The sequence below is a fragment of the Thalassophryne amazonica genome, chromosome 3 (genome assembly GCF_902500255.1).
Source record: "Thalassophryne amazonica chromosome 3, fThaAma1.1, whole genome shotgun sequence".
Taxonomy (NCBI): domain Eukaryota; kingdom Metazoa; phylum Chordata; class Actinopteri; order Batrachoidiformes; family Batrachoididae; genus Thalassophryne; species Thalassophryne amazonica.
In genome coordinates this window covers 127,931,014-127,949,997 of record NC_047105.1, presented here as the reverse complement: position 1 = coordinate 127,949,997, position 18,984 = coordinate 127,931,014, and the positions used below count along the sequence as shown (strand labels likewise).

Below are 18,984 nucleotides of genomic sequence, written 5' to 3'. Positions count from 1 at the left end.
TTTCAGAAATTCTTTTCGTCTTTACGTGTTAAAGAATTTTTTGCCAATAGGCCTAGAACAGAATCTGTAAACTCAGTGAGTAGCTGCATGTTGTCTTCCTCTACACTGCAGTCTACAGAGCAAATAGGCCTAAGACCATTTAAAGGAAAATCAACTTTTGTTCCTCCAAAAAACAGAAATGCTTCTTTAGACACCTATTGTCGCTTAGTGGAAAGAGATGTTTTACAGCTCTTAACTAAAAAACGAGAATATAAAGTTTATAATAATTTACCAAGGGATGAAAGAGGCCTTATTGGAACTTAAAAGAGATTCAGGAATCATTGTTAAACCAGCAGACAAAGGTGGATCTATAGTTGTAATGGATTTGTGTGATTATGACCATGAAGTCAACCGACAGCTTTCTAACCAGCTGTTTTATCAAAAACTTGACTCAGACCCTACTGAAGAATTGAAAAAACTATTCACAGTCACTTGTCCGTCTTCTTGGAAAGTGGTGATATCACAAAAAAAAGAGTTTGATTTCATGAAGATTGACCATTCTATTAGACCAGTGATATACACATTACCCAAAATCCATAAAACCTTGAACAACCACCAGGCAGACCCATCATATCTGGTATTGGGTCTTTAACTGAAAAAATTTCCACATTTCCACAAAAACCACATGTAAATATGTTACCATCATTTGTAAAAGACACAACTGATATGATCAATGTTTTACAATCAATTGATTTCTCTGTGAAAAATATGTTACTGGTGACACTTGATGTGGAATCACTTTACACAAATATACCACATGAGGGAGGTTTTGAAGCAGTTGATTTCTATCTACGACCTTTACATTTGGATATGAAACCTAGCATCACCTGCATTAAAGAACTGACTAAGTTGGTTCTTACAAAAAATGCCTTTATGTACAAAGATGCTCACTATTTACAGGTGAAGGGCACAGCTATGGGTAGCACCATGGCCCCAAACTATGCCTCGCTATACGTTGGTTTCTTTGAACATGAATTTGTATTTAATAGGTCACATAATGTTTTTTTTTCCATCATATTGGCCTCTGGCGAAAGTATATTGATATTTTTCTGCTGTGGCAGGTACTTCAAATTAACTATTTGATTTTGTGAATTTTCTCAATGTTCGTAGTAGCCACCTCAAATTCACAGTCAATTATGATGACCTTCAAATCAATTTTTTGGACATTTTAATTACAAAAAAACAAGACAAACTGTCAACAGACTTGTATAGAAAACCTACAGACAGGAATACCATCCTGCATGGCAAAAGCTTCCATCCAACCACCCTAAAAAAGAGCCTTCCAATTAGCCAACTCAACAGGGTGCGTCGTATATGCAGTTCAGAAGAATCCTATGCCAAACATAGTGATGATATGGTGAAAAGACTTAGAGACAGACAATATCAAGAAGACTGGGTGCAAAATGCTGTAAAGCGGTTTAAAAATGTCAACCAAAATGATTGCCTTAAAATGAGAAGAGTCAATTCTGATAGTCATAGGCCAATTTGTGTAATACAATTCTCCACCCTTGGGAAACTCATTTAAAGACATTGTTCAACAGCATTGGCACATTTTGAAATCTGACCCCAATTTATAAATGGTTTTCAATGATCCTCTACGCATTGCGTACAAACGCGCTCCAAATATAAGAGATCAAATTGTTAGCGCAGATCTGCCACCTGAGCAACCTTCACACTTTTTATCTGTTATTCCATCTGGCAACTACAAGTGTGGCAACTGTGCACAATGCAATTTTACTTCTAAGTGTCATTACTGTTATTACTCCCATGATGCACTGTTTCTTTCTCTTTTTGCTCTGTATGCACCACTCTGCATTTAATCATTAGTGATCGATCTCTGCTCCCCTCCACAGCATGTCTTTTTCCTGGTTCTCTCCCTCAGCCCCAACCAGTCCCAGCAGAAGACTGCCCCTCCCTGAGCCTGGTTCTGCTGGAGGTTTCTTCCTGTTAAAAGGGAGTTTTTCCTTCCCACTGTAGCCAAGTGCTTGCTCACAGGGGGTCGTTTTGACCGTTGGGGTTTTACATAATTATTGTATGGCCTTGCCTTGCAATATAAAGCGCCTTGGGGCAACTGTTTGTTGTGATTTGGCGCTATATAAAAAAAAAATTGATTGATTGATTGACTTCACCCATCCACACTCTGGAAAAAAAAACATTGATATCAAAGGCACTATTTCCTGTAACAGTAAAAATGTTATTTTACATACATTGGGATTGAACATGTAAAAGTCCCAAGAAGGGGAGGGGATATCAACAGTATTCTTCTAAGAAGAGAGGCATTTTATATATTTTACCTCAATACCTTGTCACCTAAAGGCCTTAATTTGGATTTTGATTTAAAACCTTTTTTGTGACTACCTATGATTATTATATTGTGCTTATACTTGTTTAAAAAATGTTGCTGTTTTTGCTTTTGTTTTTGTTTCTTTTGCTGTATGTGTTTAATTTTTTTTTATCAGGATTGTTTGTTATCGCTAACAATTGTTTGTCAGGCCTAATTAGAACAGCTGACTATCAGCTGATTACTTAACTGCCAATCAGCTGTGCAGGCCTTCTCTACTTATTCTGACTGTTTTTTAACTTTTGTAAGATGCCTGAAGAAGAAAGTGAAGTCATTTTTGTCAGACAACTGTGTTTACTTTTTGAAATCATAATGACAACAGAAATTACCCAAATGACCCAGATCAAAAGTTTACATACACTGGTACAGAGGAGGACATTTAAAGGACTATTAAAAAGAAGCCCTGAAACTTCAGCTACAATTTTCCAGAAGGTACATCGGAGATGTAAGCCTATATTTGATGTTTTGGTGAGAGAAAAACCTCCTCTGTACCACTTCATCATGAAGCTGCATAACTGGGGATAAAAAATGCAAAATATGCAGTATGCACAATTTCTCCAATCACAGGCAGAGAAGCCTGTAACTTCTTCTGGGTTGTCTGGATGTCTTGGTTGCTTTCCTCTCTCATCTCCTTCTTGCACAGTCACTCAGTTTTTGAGAACTCTCCTCCATGCAGATTTCCCATAGAGTGACATACTGTTTGTATTTCTTTGTAATTGTTATAAATAAAGTCCAACACATATTCAGTGGCAGCTTTTCCATCAGAGAGCCTCGTCCACAACTACCAAAAAAACCTCCAAGCTGTTACTGATGTTAAAGGGGGCAATACATGGTATTAAGAACAACCGTATGTCAACTTTTGATCCGAGTCATTTGGGTAATTTCTGTTGTCATTATGATTTAAAAAGCGTAAACACAGTTGTCTGACGATAAATGACTTCACACAACCACTAACCATGAGTGAGAAAAATGTTTTTATGTTGTCATTCATATTCTCTGAAAAATGGCCAAAAAAACCAAATATTCTGCCAGGGTATGTAAACTTTTGGCCTCAACTGTAGTTCTGTTAACAAAGACTGTTTTTGGGACCAGACTTCCATCACAGCCTCTCTTTCTCTCTACTTTTGGCCTCAACTGTAGTTCTGTTAACAAAGACTGTTTTTGGGACCAGACTTCCATCACAGCCTCTCTCTCTTTCTCTCTCTCTCTCTCTCCCTCTCCCTCATATTTCTCCACATTTCCATATTTACAATATTCAGGTCGACATGTAACGCCTGGTAGCAAAGGCTGCTATTAATGCTACCAAGTTACCAAAGAAATAGAGGAAAATATTTGACAGTTACAACATGTTATAAAGTATTAGTAACACAAACAAAGCTGAATGAACAAACCTGTTCCGTAGAAGAGATTTGGAGGATTAAAAAGAACATCCAGCCCTTTACCTTTTTTGTTCTCTTCTTTTAAATGAGACATTTCTTCTTCCTGGTCTGTGATCATTACTTCATTCATAGGTGTTTGCTGTAGTTTCAACATGTCCCTCAGCTGCTGGATTTCAGACAATTTTGAAGAAAGACTTTAAAACATACAAAAGAAACAGAGAGTCAACGAACAAGTGGAGGAAAGACAAAAAAACAGGCCAATTTAATCATCTACTGCTGAGAGATGAAATTAATGTCCATAAGATGTTTGTTTAACTAAAACTAAGATGGTGTTAAAATAAAATTAAGTGTTCTGAAGTTACACAGTCAGTGATCAGGAAGAGAAAAGAAGACAATGAGGCATTGTCCCCATTTTGTGGCAAAGTAACAGGATAATTTCATTTACAATGGGACATTTGTCAAATATTGTGGCAACAAATTGACAACATTAATAAACACAAATCTTTGTATTTATTTTTCATTTAGATATTTTTTATATGTTTAGTTGCCTCAATGGTCAAACTTGCAGCCTTGTTGAGTGAATTTAATTTTCAAGGTTTGTTGCAAAATAACTAAGAGTCAGTTTGGGCCATATGGCAGAAAATATAACACCCCCCATGTTGATCAATTTTGATCTTTATCATTTGATTGATACATAATTTGACTGGAGCCTGAAGAAACCATATCAGATTGAAAAATCAGATTAAAATAATTTGTCATGTTGTCGTAAATACACTCTCAAAGAAATTTGTAATTTAACACTGATTTGATGCCAGTGTCAGAGATGAGGAAAAAATACTCTGAAGCTCTGATCTTGTGCCAAACATCAGGGGGACTCCCCCTGATATAGATCTAGCAGAGATAGATGTACATAGAGTGCAGAACATGCACAAGCAGGAAAACAGCTGAAACATCCTACAGCAAGAAAATGCAGCAGCCAATCACATCTGCTGCTCACACCAAGCAACGACAAAGACAACTGATGATGTCATGTAGCCTAGCGATGGGCGATGTAATGTTAAAATTAGCCATCAGACTCTATAACTCCTCCCTCTGACACTCATTAACATAACAGCTGTCCCCTCCCTATCTCACTGTGTCTCATCAGTCCTCCTTTTTATGCTCCTCAAATGTCCAATAATAACATGTCTGCAGCTGCTCACATGTCCAAGAACTCTTCCACTCTCAGAATGTGCAATAAATCATTTGTACCATATATCCATGATTAAATGCATGACCTTGAATCGGGACCTGCCTCAGTTCATGGCCGGGTCAAAACTCCGTTTGAAAAAAATCAAAACCTGCCTTAAATAAGCACCGGGCATGATGTGCATTAAAAAGATTACACTGGGTCAAGTCACTCTTTTTTTTTTAAGTCCGCTGTGGAGTGATACCTAAAGTCCTAAAGCCTGATTTCTGCTTCTCCAGCTCCATCACTCTGTCGCCATGCAATGACACTGACGTGTGCGTGACCCTTTTACAGTTCTCCGTCGCATCTTAATGCAATTTGCCATAGGAACATCGGCTTTTTCTAGGTTAATTTGTCCGTCAATGAGATCCACTTCTTTATACAATAATCAACCTCCAAACCAATGTAGAGAAGCTTGAATCTTCGCTTCTCTACTATGGAAACCACCTGGACAACTGAGAGCCTACACAGAAACAAAACTCCAAACCAATGATGCATGTAATTTCCCTCCATGAACTGTGGGCCATTTGAGCGTCTTTTTCTGACTCTGTGTTGTAAAGTTGGTCATATTTGCAGATTTTTCTGCCAAACGTATTTGATCCATGATCAAAATGTAATTGGTAGGCGCACTGCAAAGACCTTTAAAATATAACGGGAGAGGAATTAGTGTGACAAATCAAGTGACAAATCACAGCCCTTGCGGTCTCCGTTGTTTAGCAGGTGCACATCAGGCTCGAGAGAGGGTTTGTAGCCATGCAGAAAGCTCTGATCTAAAGTGGTTTGGTTCATCACACCCAAGAATACCTGTGTAAAATTTAACACAGATATTCTTAAAATTCTGCATGCAGGCAGCAAGCAGAATTTTGTTAATAACTGCCGGCCTTGAATTACGGCCTGCCTCGTTTAGGCGCCGGGTCTGAGCACGGTTTGAAAACAAATAATAAATGCCCAGGCTTTAAATCACATGTTATCAACACGATCAGGAGCCAGAATTCCCCCTCAGTGTTAAAGATGTTTTTAAAGTCATCTTAATTCAATCTTAAATTTTATTTTCTTCTAATATGGTGATTTTTGTTATAGGGCAGCGTGGGGGTGAGTGTGCTTGCTTCCAAACCAGAGGGTCACCGGTTCAAGACAATGTGTGGCCATTCTCCATGTCATGTGGAGTTGTGTCAGGAAGGGCATCTGGTGTAAAACTTGTGCCAAATTAACATGCAGATACATATCAGATCTGCTGTGGTGTCCCTGAGCAAAAAGAGAGAAGCTGAAAGAACTTAGGCAGTTTATATTTTGCCGGATACGGCAAACACGCACCTAGCGATATTTGACTGGATCTCCTTGCTGATTGGCTAGTTCAAATGAAATCATTGTAGAGTTTATTTCAACATGGTGGCGCCCTCGGCAAAGTTGAATTGGACGATATTTCGGCATACGCGGCACCGGCAAAATGGCGGGTTGCACTGTTTTGCCGGCCGTCTAAATTTATTCACGACGGAATGGAACAGCCGCAGTCAGGTGGGAACTCAAAGGCAATCTGAGTTTAAGATCTCCTTATTTCACATTCATGATAGTAGCTCGATATTGGTGATTTTCCTTATTGAAAATTGACATATTTTACCATTCACTATTTTCAGGGGTGGACTGATCGAAGGTTTTGCAGACATGACACTGACAGAGAAAAAACAGGATACACACGTGCCATCGTGGACTTCTGTATTTTCATTTCTATTCTGTCTTGAGTTTGCAGGTTTTGTTTATCATCCCCGCCCTACACAGAAAATTACCAAGACTGCAAAAAATATTTCCACTGTGCCCGAAATTATTTTCACCACGTGGCGAAAAGCACACTTGGACATAATTTTGGGCGCAGCAGTGGAAATAATTTCGGGCACGGTGGAAATATTTTTCACCACACGGTGGAAATAATTTTGGTCACGGCTATGCCACGTTTTGGAGCTGCATTTAGCGTCTGAGAATCCCTCCGACAGTAGGTGATTTTCTGTTCCGATTCAAACGACTTTATGGCACCCAAAACGGCATAGAATCCCTCTGCCAGTAGGTCATTTTCTGTTGTGATTCAAGCAACTTTATGGCACCCAAAACGGCATTTAAAGATGAAAAATTAGCTCCAACACTCAATTCCAAGGGCGCCGCCATGTTGAAATACCCTCTACGATGACATCATTTGAAGTAGCCAATCAGCGAGGAGATCCGGTCAAATATCGCTTTGTGCCTGTTTGCCGTATCAGGCAAAATATACACTTCAAAGAACTTATGATGGTTATTTTTTTTTATCCAGTCCTGCTCTTCATATCAACTTGTATCTCTGTTTATCTGTGCAATTGGAACATAAGCAGTTTCCGTCGGGATCCTGATTTGACTGAAACCATGAAGTTGTGCTCAGAGTTCAGCAATTTGGAGTCATGATGTTGATACATGACCTTCAGATTTTATGAATTGTGTGCATAGTTCCATTTTTGTGTATAAAATGATGAAAAATTGTAATCGATAGCATCGATTGATTGACTTCAGTCCATCACCAAGCTGAACTGTCCTTCATTTATCATCATAAAGCACAGTTTGTCTTATTTATTTTTGCTGACATTTGGTATTCAGTCTATAATAAGAACTCCGACACAAACTAACAGCTATCATTTGGATGTGGTGGAGCTGGTCTGAAATAAAGTTTAGTGGACAAACCTGCGAACCAAACCAAATCAGCGAACTTCAGGCTTGAAAACAGCATCCAGCACGTTGACTAGTTTCTTCTCTTCTTTAAATCCACTCGTTTCTTCTTGCTGCTCTGCGATCTGTTTGTTTCTACCAACTCAAACATCTCGACTTTAGCAGCAGTTAGCCGCTGTTTCAACAACATTCTCAACTGTTCCACCTTTTCGCGCTAGCTTCGTCTTTACTTCTTCATTCGGTTTATTGTCGACCTTTGTGCTTCTGGAGCTCTTAAAAACAAATTCGAGGATCACAGAGTGAATTTTGATGTGTTCAGAGAAGAATTTCCAGCGAGTCCAGATAACAAGCTTTAGTCACAGAAGCTAACAGGAAACGTTTTTCGTTTGATTTTAATGACGGTTACCAACCAACTTATCAGTTCATTACCGCCACCTACTGCGCTGGAGTATGAACAGGAGACTCGCAGAGACCAGGAAAAAAGTGTGCATTTGGGGAGCTATATTCTCTACATCAAACCTGTAACTGATCAAACCTGTAAAAGATTGTGTACATTCTGTGTTTCTGTCCCAAACAAACTTCCATTGTTGTCCTTGAATAAATCCACTAATTTTCTTCTCTCTCCCTCATCGTTTGTGTTCTGCCTCATGTTGAGGGATGTAAAAAGCTGCACCTGTGTGTCCATTCTGTGGGTCTTTTGACCCGTCTGTGAATATGAACAGTTTGCACTGATGTTGATCTATTTTGTCCTGTTCTATCGCCCCTCCTGATATTACTTTTGATTTTCCTTTTTTAACTTCTCCTGCTGACTTGTATCAACAGATGGCAGAACAAATGTCCAGGGACGAACGTCCAACAGTGACACAGTTGGATTTATACTTCAGTGTGTCAAACCTGCAGTCTGCACTCTTGTATTTCTGATCCACCCAAAACTATAATATTTGGTTTGGTGATGTTTCCAGCAGTCCTGTAAAATCCTCTTTCCAGGATTAGTGCTACGATGATCCAATATGTGATCGTGAGCTGAACTCTCCTCAGTCTCAGCAGCATTTCTCTTATTTCCACTTTTGCTGCAGAAACTGGTGATGTTTTAAAAGCTTCACTGCAGATTCAGAGCTCCTGCACCTGTTCAACATCTCACTTGCTGAGGTGGGTTTCTGCTGCAGACATAAAATCAATATGTCCAGAATGCAGTGTGTCCTCATAAGAGCCAGAACGTGTTTAGTGTTTTGTATTATTTTGTACTGATACAGTTTGTTATCTGTATGTTTGTATAGTTACTGTTTGTTATATTGTATATTTAACTTGAACAGGTCTCTCTAGACAATGAGACTTGGTGTCTCAGTGAGACTATCTGTATAATTAATGGATAAATAGCACAGCTTTCTTGCTCCTTGGTCTCACCCAGACAGACATCACATTTTTAATCTTCTAGAGAGTCCACCTCCTGTGCCGGAGACCGTGAGTTTGTGTCCTGAGTTGAGCGAGTGGGAGGAATCGACAACAGAAACACAAAACAGGCAAGAGAGAGGACAGCTGCTGGAACATGTCCATATTTTTGACATTTAAAGCATCTCAGAGGTGGGGACATATGTCCTAACATGTCTCATTTGCTTGTCATTTTAGATCATCAGGTTTGATCATCACAGACCAGCTCTCCCATTTCTGTCCATTTTGGCGTCTTTCGGTGTTTGTTCTCTTTTATTTGACTCTGGAGACACAAATACTGTCCTCCCTGTCCATTAATTTGATTCAGTCTTATATGTTTGTCCTTCTCCCTGTGTACTCTGGGTCTGAACACGTCCAAAGCGTCTCAGTGTCTGAGATCTCCAGGATCAGGATCCCACAGAGCAGACTGGCTGCTCTTTAGCTTCATGCTGACTGAGTGAATATTTCCCTCAATCATTTTATTGATAACTTGTTGCAGCTGTAATTGTCGTAAAAGATCAAACTAAATAAAGTGACGGCGTGTCTGGAAGATCAAATCCACTTCAGCTGTACTGGGGTCAGTCCCAGAAACACACGGCGGCGTGCTCGTACCGTGCACTGCTCTTTATTTCTTGGTGAGTTTGTCGTCTTTGATCAGTCGGACTGACTTTTAAAAGCCTTCAATTCATTAATTTGCATAATTTGATTAATTGGATTTGATAGAATTTTATTAATCCTTTGGGAAGACGTCCTCAGGGAAATTGAGGGTTAATAATAATTAGCGGTTAATTAGAGCATCTTTGAGGTCAGTTTATGTCGGACCTCAACTTCCCGTCTGTTCTGTGACCTCTGTCCCTTGTGTGAAAAAAACAAAAAACAAAAACACTGAATGCACTCATGATTCATTTTGAAGAATCAGCGCCCCCGTGTGGTGGAGCAGCATAACGTGTCCGACTGCGCTGCCGTCAACAGGATTCTGAAACAGATGGTGCGTGTGCACGCTCCTGCACGTGCACTGCCTTCTCGTGTCAGTGATTGTGTTAACTGACTGTGTGTTGTCGTCTGTGGAATTCTTTGTTGTCTCGTCACAAAGAGCTGCATCTTGAGTGTGAACACTTTAACTTCAACAATGAAACTAGAAGCACTCAGAGAGTGCAAACCTCCGCCAAGGCCATGGGGTCACTGACGCCATAACATCTACACGCCGTGGAATGATTGAACCCAAAAAAGTCTAACAATGATGTTTACTCAGTAGTAAAAAAAAGTTTCATCTGCTGTGACTGGATAGCATGTATCCTTAGCACTTGGCATCACAGTTTATTGCAACTTGCACCTTTCCCAGAAGCTACTGTCATCTGAGCACTGATATTGATATTGCATGTGCTTATAGACAAAAACAAATGAGACAAAATTCAATTTATTATTCAACTAAACTGCAAATATATGAATTTTTTAACATTGATGAAACACTTCTCTAAACAAGGCCATAGGGTCACTGACCCTAAAGAGATTCCCTCCTTGGCACAGTGATCTATTCAACAATTCAGTGTTACAGCCAAAACTATGATACATACACTTTTCTTTCCTTTATATTTGACATCCTTGACCATGAAAACATACCACTAGAACTTGGAATCACTTTTATGTCTTTATTAGTTCAAAGGTTATTGTATAAAAACGATTTTTTGGTAATGGCGGTTTTCTTCTGGATCTAGCTCCATAACATTTGAAGCTACATCAAATCTGATGACACCTTACTGAATCAGTACAGATTCAGCTACAGTTTGGTGTTAGTTGTGCATCTCTAGCTTCATGTGTCACCTCACACTGACACATTTTCTATTTTCCCTATATTTTTGCATATTCTGGATCACCAGATCCGGAATCCGGATCCGATCATCACCAAACTTTGTTATTTGATAGAACATTTGACTATGTTACACCCTAATTTTTTTCAAGCCTTTCTGCCTTGTTTTTGTGGAGTTAGAAACTACAGGTACAATGTCAAAATTCCCCCTATCCCACAATGGTGAAGAATCCTTTAAAAAAATTCCTGGATCCGGATCGTGATCCGGATCACCACTAAAATTTAATCACTCGTTCCTCTTGTCATTTCCAACCACTCCACAAAATTTCATCAAAATCTGTTCAAACCTTTTTGAGTTATCCTGCTGACAAACAGACAGACAAACAAACAAACGTGACCGAAAACATAACCTCCTTGGTGGAGGTAACAATGAAAAAATAAAAATATATGTCTTGTCATGTGTCTTCCCTCAGTCATCTCCTGTTTGCACGATCACTCCACACAGATTCACCACAAAGTAACAAACTGTTTGTATTTCTTAATAATTGATGTGAATCAATTCCAAGACATATTCAGTGACTTGTACATGTTCATCCAGACTTCTCTGAAGACAACTTTAAATAAAAAGGATGATTTTCATGTTTTGATACCAAAGCATTCCATTACTTATTCAGCCCATCATCTTGGTTTTAATATTTTTTAATTTAATTTCTATCAAGTTGTAGAAACTTGCTTTCAGTTCGAGTTTAAAGATCATTTAATAAATTATTACATACAAAAGCCTGAATTACTTTGTGTGTTTGAAATGACATAAACAAATTAAAATATGTAAAAGACCAAGAGGGTGAAAACTTTTACAATGAACTGAACCTCAACTCTTCTCACCCTGTCATCAGCTTTCTGAAAATCCACAAACACACGATGCAGCTCCTTCTGGTCTTCTCCATCAGCACTCTCAGAGCAAACATCTCATCTGTAGAGCTCTTTATCAGCATGAAACCAAATCCACAGATCTCCAGGTATTTTATAAGCTGAGCTTCCACTCCTCTTTACCAAAATAAAGAATAATAAAAATACTTCATGTAACCAAGTGACATATTTTTCTGTAGGATTTGAACAGCAGACTTCTCATTCTGAAGACCAGATCACCATCAGATCAGTAAAAGGAGAATCTCTGCTGGCTGAGCTCACAGGAACATATTTACTGACATGAAGTTATTTTAGATTTTATAACCTCAGTGTGGCAGCACAGCTCACACTGGAGCTTAAACTTTGAAATATTCAAGATTTAATAAAGATTTAATTTTATCTTGATGACATTAAGAAGAAATTCAAGTCCTCATCAGAGACCACAAAGACCATAAATGATGTTGGACACAAGACTTTATTAAGATTTTATTTTTTATTAATTTTTAGGGGGGGGGGGGGGGGGGGCATCTCAGAGGTTCATCTTGGTGGACGGGTGGCTGCAACACAAAGACACAAATCCATCAGTGTTTCCACTGTAATCTTGTTTTTGAAACAAAACAGCAGGTTGCATAAATAAAACATGCAGCGTTGTACATTTATTGTTTGATTGAAGCCTTTAAAATGATTTATTCTGTTTTCAAGACGTTACATTTGCCATGAGAACTTGTTCTTCATCAGAATGTTGTCTTACCTTCATGTCGAGTGGAAGCCAGGGCGTCCACCATCATCTCAGCCTGTACAGGGGGGGGCACACACACATTTGAGTTTCTGTGTTTAAACTTGTTAAAAATGTCTCACTGTCCAACAGTGGACACGAGTCCAACAAAAACAACAATATCAACTTTGCCTGTTTTTTTTTTTTTTTATGATGGATTTGGAGTTTCTGAACATCCTGGTGTTTTCCAGCCACTCAGATGTGTGTGTTTGTGGCAGACTGTGGTGACTTGGGTCATGAATGCCACACAAGCCTCTAAATGCCACAAATACGCCATCTGTGTGTGAGAGGCTGTAATTACTAAAGTGAATGAGTCCGTCTAAATATTTCTGGATCACAACATGTTTGTAATATTGTATGTTTTTAGCCAATGTGTTGTCTGGGTGTAGAGACATAATAAAATGATGTGGACGAGCCGCCGAGTCCATGGACCCCTGAGCGTTTCGGAGAATGTCTCTATTTTTCTTGATCTACAGTGCATCCAGACAATATTCACAGTTCTTCACTTTTTCTACATTTTGTTATGTTACAGCCTTATTTCAAAATGGATCAAATTTATTTTTTCCCCTCAAAATTCTACACACAATACCCCATAATGACAATGCATTTTTTTTATTCTTATTTAGTTTTTTATTTATTTTTGCAAGATTGTCTTGAGGCACAAATTTGGGGAAGGGTACAGAATCATTTTTGCTGCTTTGATGTTCTCAGTGAGCACATTGGCCTCCATCATCCATAAATGGAAGAAGTTTAGATTCACCAGGACTCTTCCTGGAGCTGGCCGCCCATCTAAACTGAGCAATCAGGGGAGAAGGGCCTCAGTCAAGTAGGTGACCAAGAACCTAATGGTCAGAGCTCCAGCATTCCTCTGTGGAGAAAGAAGAACCTTCCAGAAGGACAACCATCTCTGCAGCGATCCACCAATCAGACCTTTATGGTAGAGTGGCCAGATGGAAGCCACTCCTTAGAAAAAGGTACATGGCAGAACACCTGGAGTTTGCCAAAAGACACCTGAAGGACTCTCAGACCATGAGAAAAAAAAAAATTCTCTTGTCTGATGAAACAAAGATTGAACTGTTTTGCATGAATGCCAGGCATCATGTTTGGAGGAAACCAGACACCATCCATACAGTGAAGCATGGTGGTGGCAGCATCATGCTGTGGGGATGTTTTTCAGCAGTAGGAACTGGGAGACTAGTCAGGATTGAGGAAAAGATGAATGCATTAAAGTACAGAGACATCCTGGATCAAAACCTGCTCCAGAGCACTTTTGACATCAGACTGGGGTGACAGTTCATGTTTCAGCAGGACAATGACCCTAAGCATACAGCCAAGATATCAAAGGAGTGGCTTCAGGACAACTCTGTGAATGACCTTGAGTGGCCCAGCCAGAGCCCAGACCTGAATCTGATTGAACATCTCTGGGGAGATGAGAAAATGGCTGTGCACCGACGCTCCCCATCCAACCTGATGGAGTGTGAGAGGTGCTGCAAAGAGGAATGGACAAAACTAACCAAAGGTAGGTGCACCAAGCTTGTGGCATCATATTCAAGAAGACTTGAGGCTGAAATTGCTGCCAAATGTGCATCAACAAAGTACTGAACAAAGAGTGTGAATACTTATGTACGTGTGATTTCTTAGTTTTTATTTGTACTTAATTTGCAAAAAAAAAAAAAAAAAAAAAAAAAAATCATCTTGTCATTATGGGTTGTTGTGAGTAGAATTTTGAGGGGAAAAATGAATTTACTCCATTTTGGAATAAAGCTGTAACATAACAAAATGTGTAAAAAGTGAAGTACTTTGAATACTTTCCAGATGCACTTTATTACAGTCTGTTAGAAAACTGTGAGGCTTTTGCTTCAGTGTGAGCAGAAGACTCACACAGACAGACAGAGACACAGTGAGACTGTCCATACAGACAGGACGCTGTCAGGAAAAATCATCAGTCATGTGGACACTTACATGTCTGATACAGTACAGATCCGTCTCAGCGGGTTCTTCAGCACGAGACATCTGATAAAATGGGAACTGATCCAATGAGGGTAAAGCGCGCCACTGTCAACAGACAAGAACGCAGTGTCAGTGGACACACAGCTGCTCAGTGAGGACGTAGTGAATGTCTCACCCACAGACACTTACCCTCTGTCCCAGCACCTTGTTGATGAAGGCACCATTGGTGGTGCTGAACCCCCTCTCCACGGTCCTCCAGTGCTCTCGTGCATAAAAATAAAAGGCGTTATGAGGTCTTTTGGTCTTCTGGGACTTCTCTTTCCCACTGCAGACACGTCGGTTGTCCACGTGCTGTGAAGAGGGACAGAACGTTAAAAGTGGGACGTCACGTCCTTCCAGGACCTCATTTCTAAAACTCTGTGTGGAATCAAACCTAAAACTATGTGGATACACAAAGACAAAAAAGGATTAAATTATAATTATTTTAAATTTCACCTCCAGGTTTGTCAGAAAGCACATGGGAGAATCAAGTCTGGATTTGTCTTCATGTAACAGATAAAAGCTTTACGATATAGTTTCTCACAGTCTCACAGGACATGCCCTGACATGTCCAGCTTGTCCACAATTTCTCGGATAGTCACACGACTGAAAAGCCACCAAAAGGCGTCTGAATCTTCCGAATGGTTGACGAGCTGGGCATGTTACAACATGACTTCAACACGGAGGCACTGTTGCTGCGCCATCAGCTTCGTGCCGATGAATTTCGCCGCCACGCTTTTCATGGCAAAATCTTCTTTCACAGTGGAATGTGCCGAAAAAGTGCTGATGTCCACCTCTTCTGCAATTTCTCAGATAATTACACGACGGTCCCACATCACCACAGCGTTCACTTTGGAAATAATCCGGTCGTTTCAGCGTGTTGATGCCAATCGGAGCGCGGTGCGCCCTCCACCGTTGTGCGGACGTCTCTAAACCGGTTGTACTGCTCCTTAATCTGTGTGATGCCCAGAGGATCGTCACTGAAAGCCGTCTGAATAATCCGAATGGTTTTCACCTGGCTATTGCCCAGTTTGTGGCAAAAGTTGATGCAGTTGCGCTGCTCCAGTCGTTCCACCATTTCCTTGCAAAGAAAAAATGATGGGAGACTCCACCCATCCTCACACAAAGGCTGCTTACAAGCAAATGACGCAACCGACAGGCGTGAAAAAAAATCAAACATGCGCACGAAGGTTCAAGGTTGGCTCATTCAAGCACACGTGATTCAAATCCATCAGGTTTTTGAGAAAAATAAAAAGGTCGGATACTTTTCTAACAGACCTCATATTAGCACATCTCATGTGGTTTGAACATTGATGGAATAAACTTGTTCCCTATTGCCAAAACAAACTGGCTCTCGCTGCAAATCACGCTGTAATGTCGGAATGTGATGTACCTGGATGACATTCAGATGATTGCATTCCACACAGCTGGCATGGCTTGGCTCAAGGTTAACTGGTACAATCATGACCGGTCGGCCAGGGGGCTGCCAAACTCCACTGCTGCTTTGGTCCAGTAGAGAGCGACCCTATGCCCTGGGCCGCCTGTGTGCAGGTTTGTGACTACAGCTCCCAGTGTGTCCGCACCTACTGCTTCGCCACTCACCCATCGCCACAGGACTTGGGAGTGTGCGGTGATAGTGTGGAGTCATGACTAGTGCGTGACAGTCGTCAGCCTCACTCTCTCTTCCCGTTCCATCTATGTCCAGTGGCAAGACGTAGTCAAGATGGCTGGAGATGGCTCGGGATGCATTGGATGGCCAGCAGTGTCCTTCGTGTCTCACTGTGCCCTGTTTGCGCTCCACAGCGCTTTGCTGGGTCCACCTTCCTGCCCGTTGAACCATCTGCTGGTTTCCTCTGTGCAGTCCACCGGATCCAGTCTTCGCACGCAAGGGTAGACAAGCCCGAATTCACTGAGGGTTTTAAAACTGTGGACCAACCCCCTCCATCCTCTGTGCATCCTGGAAGAGATGATCACACAGCCCACATGTGTTCCACTCACATGTTGCAACAGTTCATCAGCAGCTGTTGGACCAACCCCACACGTCCCACAAGTCCTCAGACTTGTTTCCATTTTGGAACAGTCACGTCGGCCATCACGTCATGATGTCACCACCAGGTCCACGTGTCCCTCTACTGCAGCACAGAGAGGTTTGAGGGATTCCACAGAGCTCCTTCAGAGATGGTGTTACAGCACTGCGGGATGACATAACGTGAGGTTATGTGTGGGCGTGGCTTGTATTACAACACTTACAACAACAGACAAACCATTGACAATATGGCCGTATTACATGTGGTGTGCTGTGAGTGGGATGTAACTGCACCAATTGTTACATGACACGTATGATGTTATACTTGTATAATCTCAGATATAGAAGTCCAGGAGGGAGAGAAACCAGCATCAAGGCTCTCATCTCCTGGTCCAAGTCTGCTCCATGGGGCCAGAGACTGTCTGGGAAATGTGTGCTGACCTGGAGCAGTAACTAGTATTTCCACCTGAGATCACAGCGACTAACTTACAATTGGACCTCGTCCTCTGGTCAAAGTCCTGTCAGCATACATTCATCATCAAGCTGACTGTCCTTTAGGAGGACACAGAGGAGGACACCTTTGAACATAAGAAGCTGCATGATGCTGACCTGGTAGATGAAGCTGCAGCAAGAGACTGGAAAGCTGAAGTGTGTCCAGGTGGGTTCCAGAGGCTTCAACAACAACAACAACTCCATCACAAGGCTCGTGAGGGAAGTTGGGATCAGTGGGTAGGTCCAGAGGAATGTGGTCAAAGCTCTGACCAACACAGCAGAGAGGAGCAGTCTGTCTGTGGCTGAAGCAGAAAGATCCCGTCTGAGTCCCGAGGTGATCACGGAGGAGTGAACTTTCTGACACACACCCAAGTCTGATCAGTCTGTGGTGGATCTGTCTCCACAAAGGAGGTCTTATGATAAAAGGCATAAACACCTGATGATGTTGAAGGACACAACTGACAATGTGTCAAACTGTTGGCTCCAATCTGGTGGTCAAAGCAAAGAATAACTGTGCTGTGGTAAGAAGAGCACTGAAACTTCAGGGATTGTAACACCAAGTCCTAACTAATGAATGAGGACAGTATTTATGATGGACACTCAGTGGTACAGCCTCTGCTGATCTTGGCGACTGTGTCCTCCTCCTCAGTGCTGGGGAGTTGGATGTAGAACAGCAGCACCACAAACTGCCAGATGGTGGTCAGAGCTGCTTCATATTTCCAGAGGATGAAGTCTGGAGGAACAAACTGCAGAGTTCCTAGAACACACAACAGCACACAGAGAGATGGACAGAGACAAACAGCAGACAAGAAGGACTTAAATCTGACAAGATATGAATCCAGAGATCATCAAACATGGAAAAGAAAAAAGAAACAGACTCTTTGTAAAAAAAACGTCCATTGTCAGACTGCAAGAAGCTCGTGCTTCTCAGAGTTCTTCAATCTGGACAGTTTCAGGCATGGACAGTTTAAAGTAGACCTGGATTGAAATTAATGCAGTCAGATCTTTGGACCAAAAAATGACTTATATTTACACATAAGATCCTTCTGAATGAGTAAAGTAAATTTGCAAGCCCAGATCTGTCATTCAATGGAGAAATCTTCATTGAAAAATGACAAATTTGCAGCTAAAATTTGGCCCTCCGCAAAACTGTCAGCACATCCGGGACGTTGCCGAGACGCAGGAGAGAAGACCCTATCCCAGCATGCATTGCGCGCGCCAACTGTAATTTGTGGATTTACGTCAGTTTGCATCTCTTACAAAAGCACATTTTTATTGTTTTATATGGAAGGATTGACTTTTTTTAAAAGTTCATATTGTCTTGCGCCACGTTTGGTGAGTACACATTTCTTTTATTTTTGCTTGAAAATAATTTTTGGGGACATTTTCATACGCCCATTTGATTGAGTGGTGTCGCATTGAAAATCTAATGTCTTTAGCCTCCGGTGTTACCGTTGTGGGGTACGGATGCGGGACCCGCAAAGAATCCAAGTCATTAAAAAGATACAAACCTCGCTTAGTGGCCACGGAGCTCTGCAGCTGGGACAACTGCACCTTGTGATTTGTCGCTATATAAATAAAATTGATTTGATTTGATTACAGAGACCGTGTGGCGCTGCAGATTTTTCCGCAAGAAGTCTGTCCTTGTGGGTGGCCAGAGCGCTCCGCATCAAAACAGCGAGCATAGTCTCTGGACTTGTTGGCAAGTTGGCCGCAGCTCCGTTCAGTAGACAGGGTGGTGGTGCCGGAGTTGGCCGCAGCTCCATTCAGTAGACACGGGGGCGGTGTGAGTGGCCCGCTGCGGTGTTTACCGAGCCCGCAGACTCGGTAAGCGCATCGGAGGCAGTGAGAGCAAGGCGTCGCGGAAGAACGTCGGCCGCTGTCGA

At 41.3% G+C, this 18,984-nt stretch overlaps 1 protein-coding gene across 2 annotated transcripts; it reads right to left on the bottom strand.

Moving 5' to 3' along the window:
- Positions 1–12,272: 12,272 nt before the first annotated feature.
- Positions 12,273–18,177, bottom strand: LOC117507564 (lymphoid enhancer-binding factor 1-like). Of its 2 annotated transcripts, none has more exons than XM_034167426.1 (6): positions 17,216–18,177; positions 15,974–16,772; positions 14,731–14,892; positions 14,554–14,646; positions 12,568–12,610; positions 12,273–12,373 (listed from the first exon to the last, which is right to left on the bottom strand). In XM_034167426.1, exons 2-6 carry the CDS (start codon positions 16,043–16,045, stop codon positions 12,354–12,356), a joined length of 390 nt encoding a protein of 129 aa, XP_034023317.1. In that variant the 5' UTR covers positions 16,046–16,772; positions 17,216–18,177; the 3' UTR covers positions 12,273–12,353. The 2 variants fall into 2 exon arrangements, with proteins under 2 accessions (XP_034023317.1, XP_034023318.1); XM_034167427.1 differs by having other exon boundaries at positions 15,974–17,400; positions 17,535–18,177.
- Positions 18,178–18,984: the final 807 nt, after the last annotated feature.

Excerpts from the sequence above, each read along its gene's own strand:
- LOC117507564 (XM_034167426.1), bottom strand. The coding sequence starts at position 16,045 with ATGATTGTACCAGTTAACCTTGAGCCAAGCCATGCCAGCTGTGTGGAA. Across the intron at positions 14,893-15,973 it reads ATCATCTGAATGTCATCCAG|CACGTGGACAACCGACGTGT; the intron begins GTACATCACATT and ends CCCTCTTCACAG. Across the intron at positions 12,611-14,553 it reads ATCTGTACTGTATCAGACAT|GCTGAGATGATGGTGGACGC; the intron begins GTAAGTGTCCAC and ends CCCCCTGTACAG.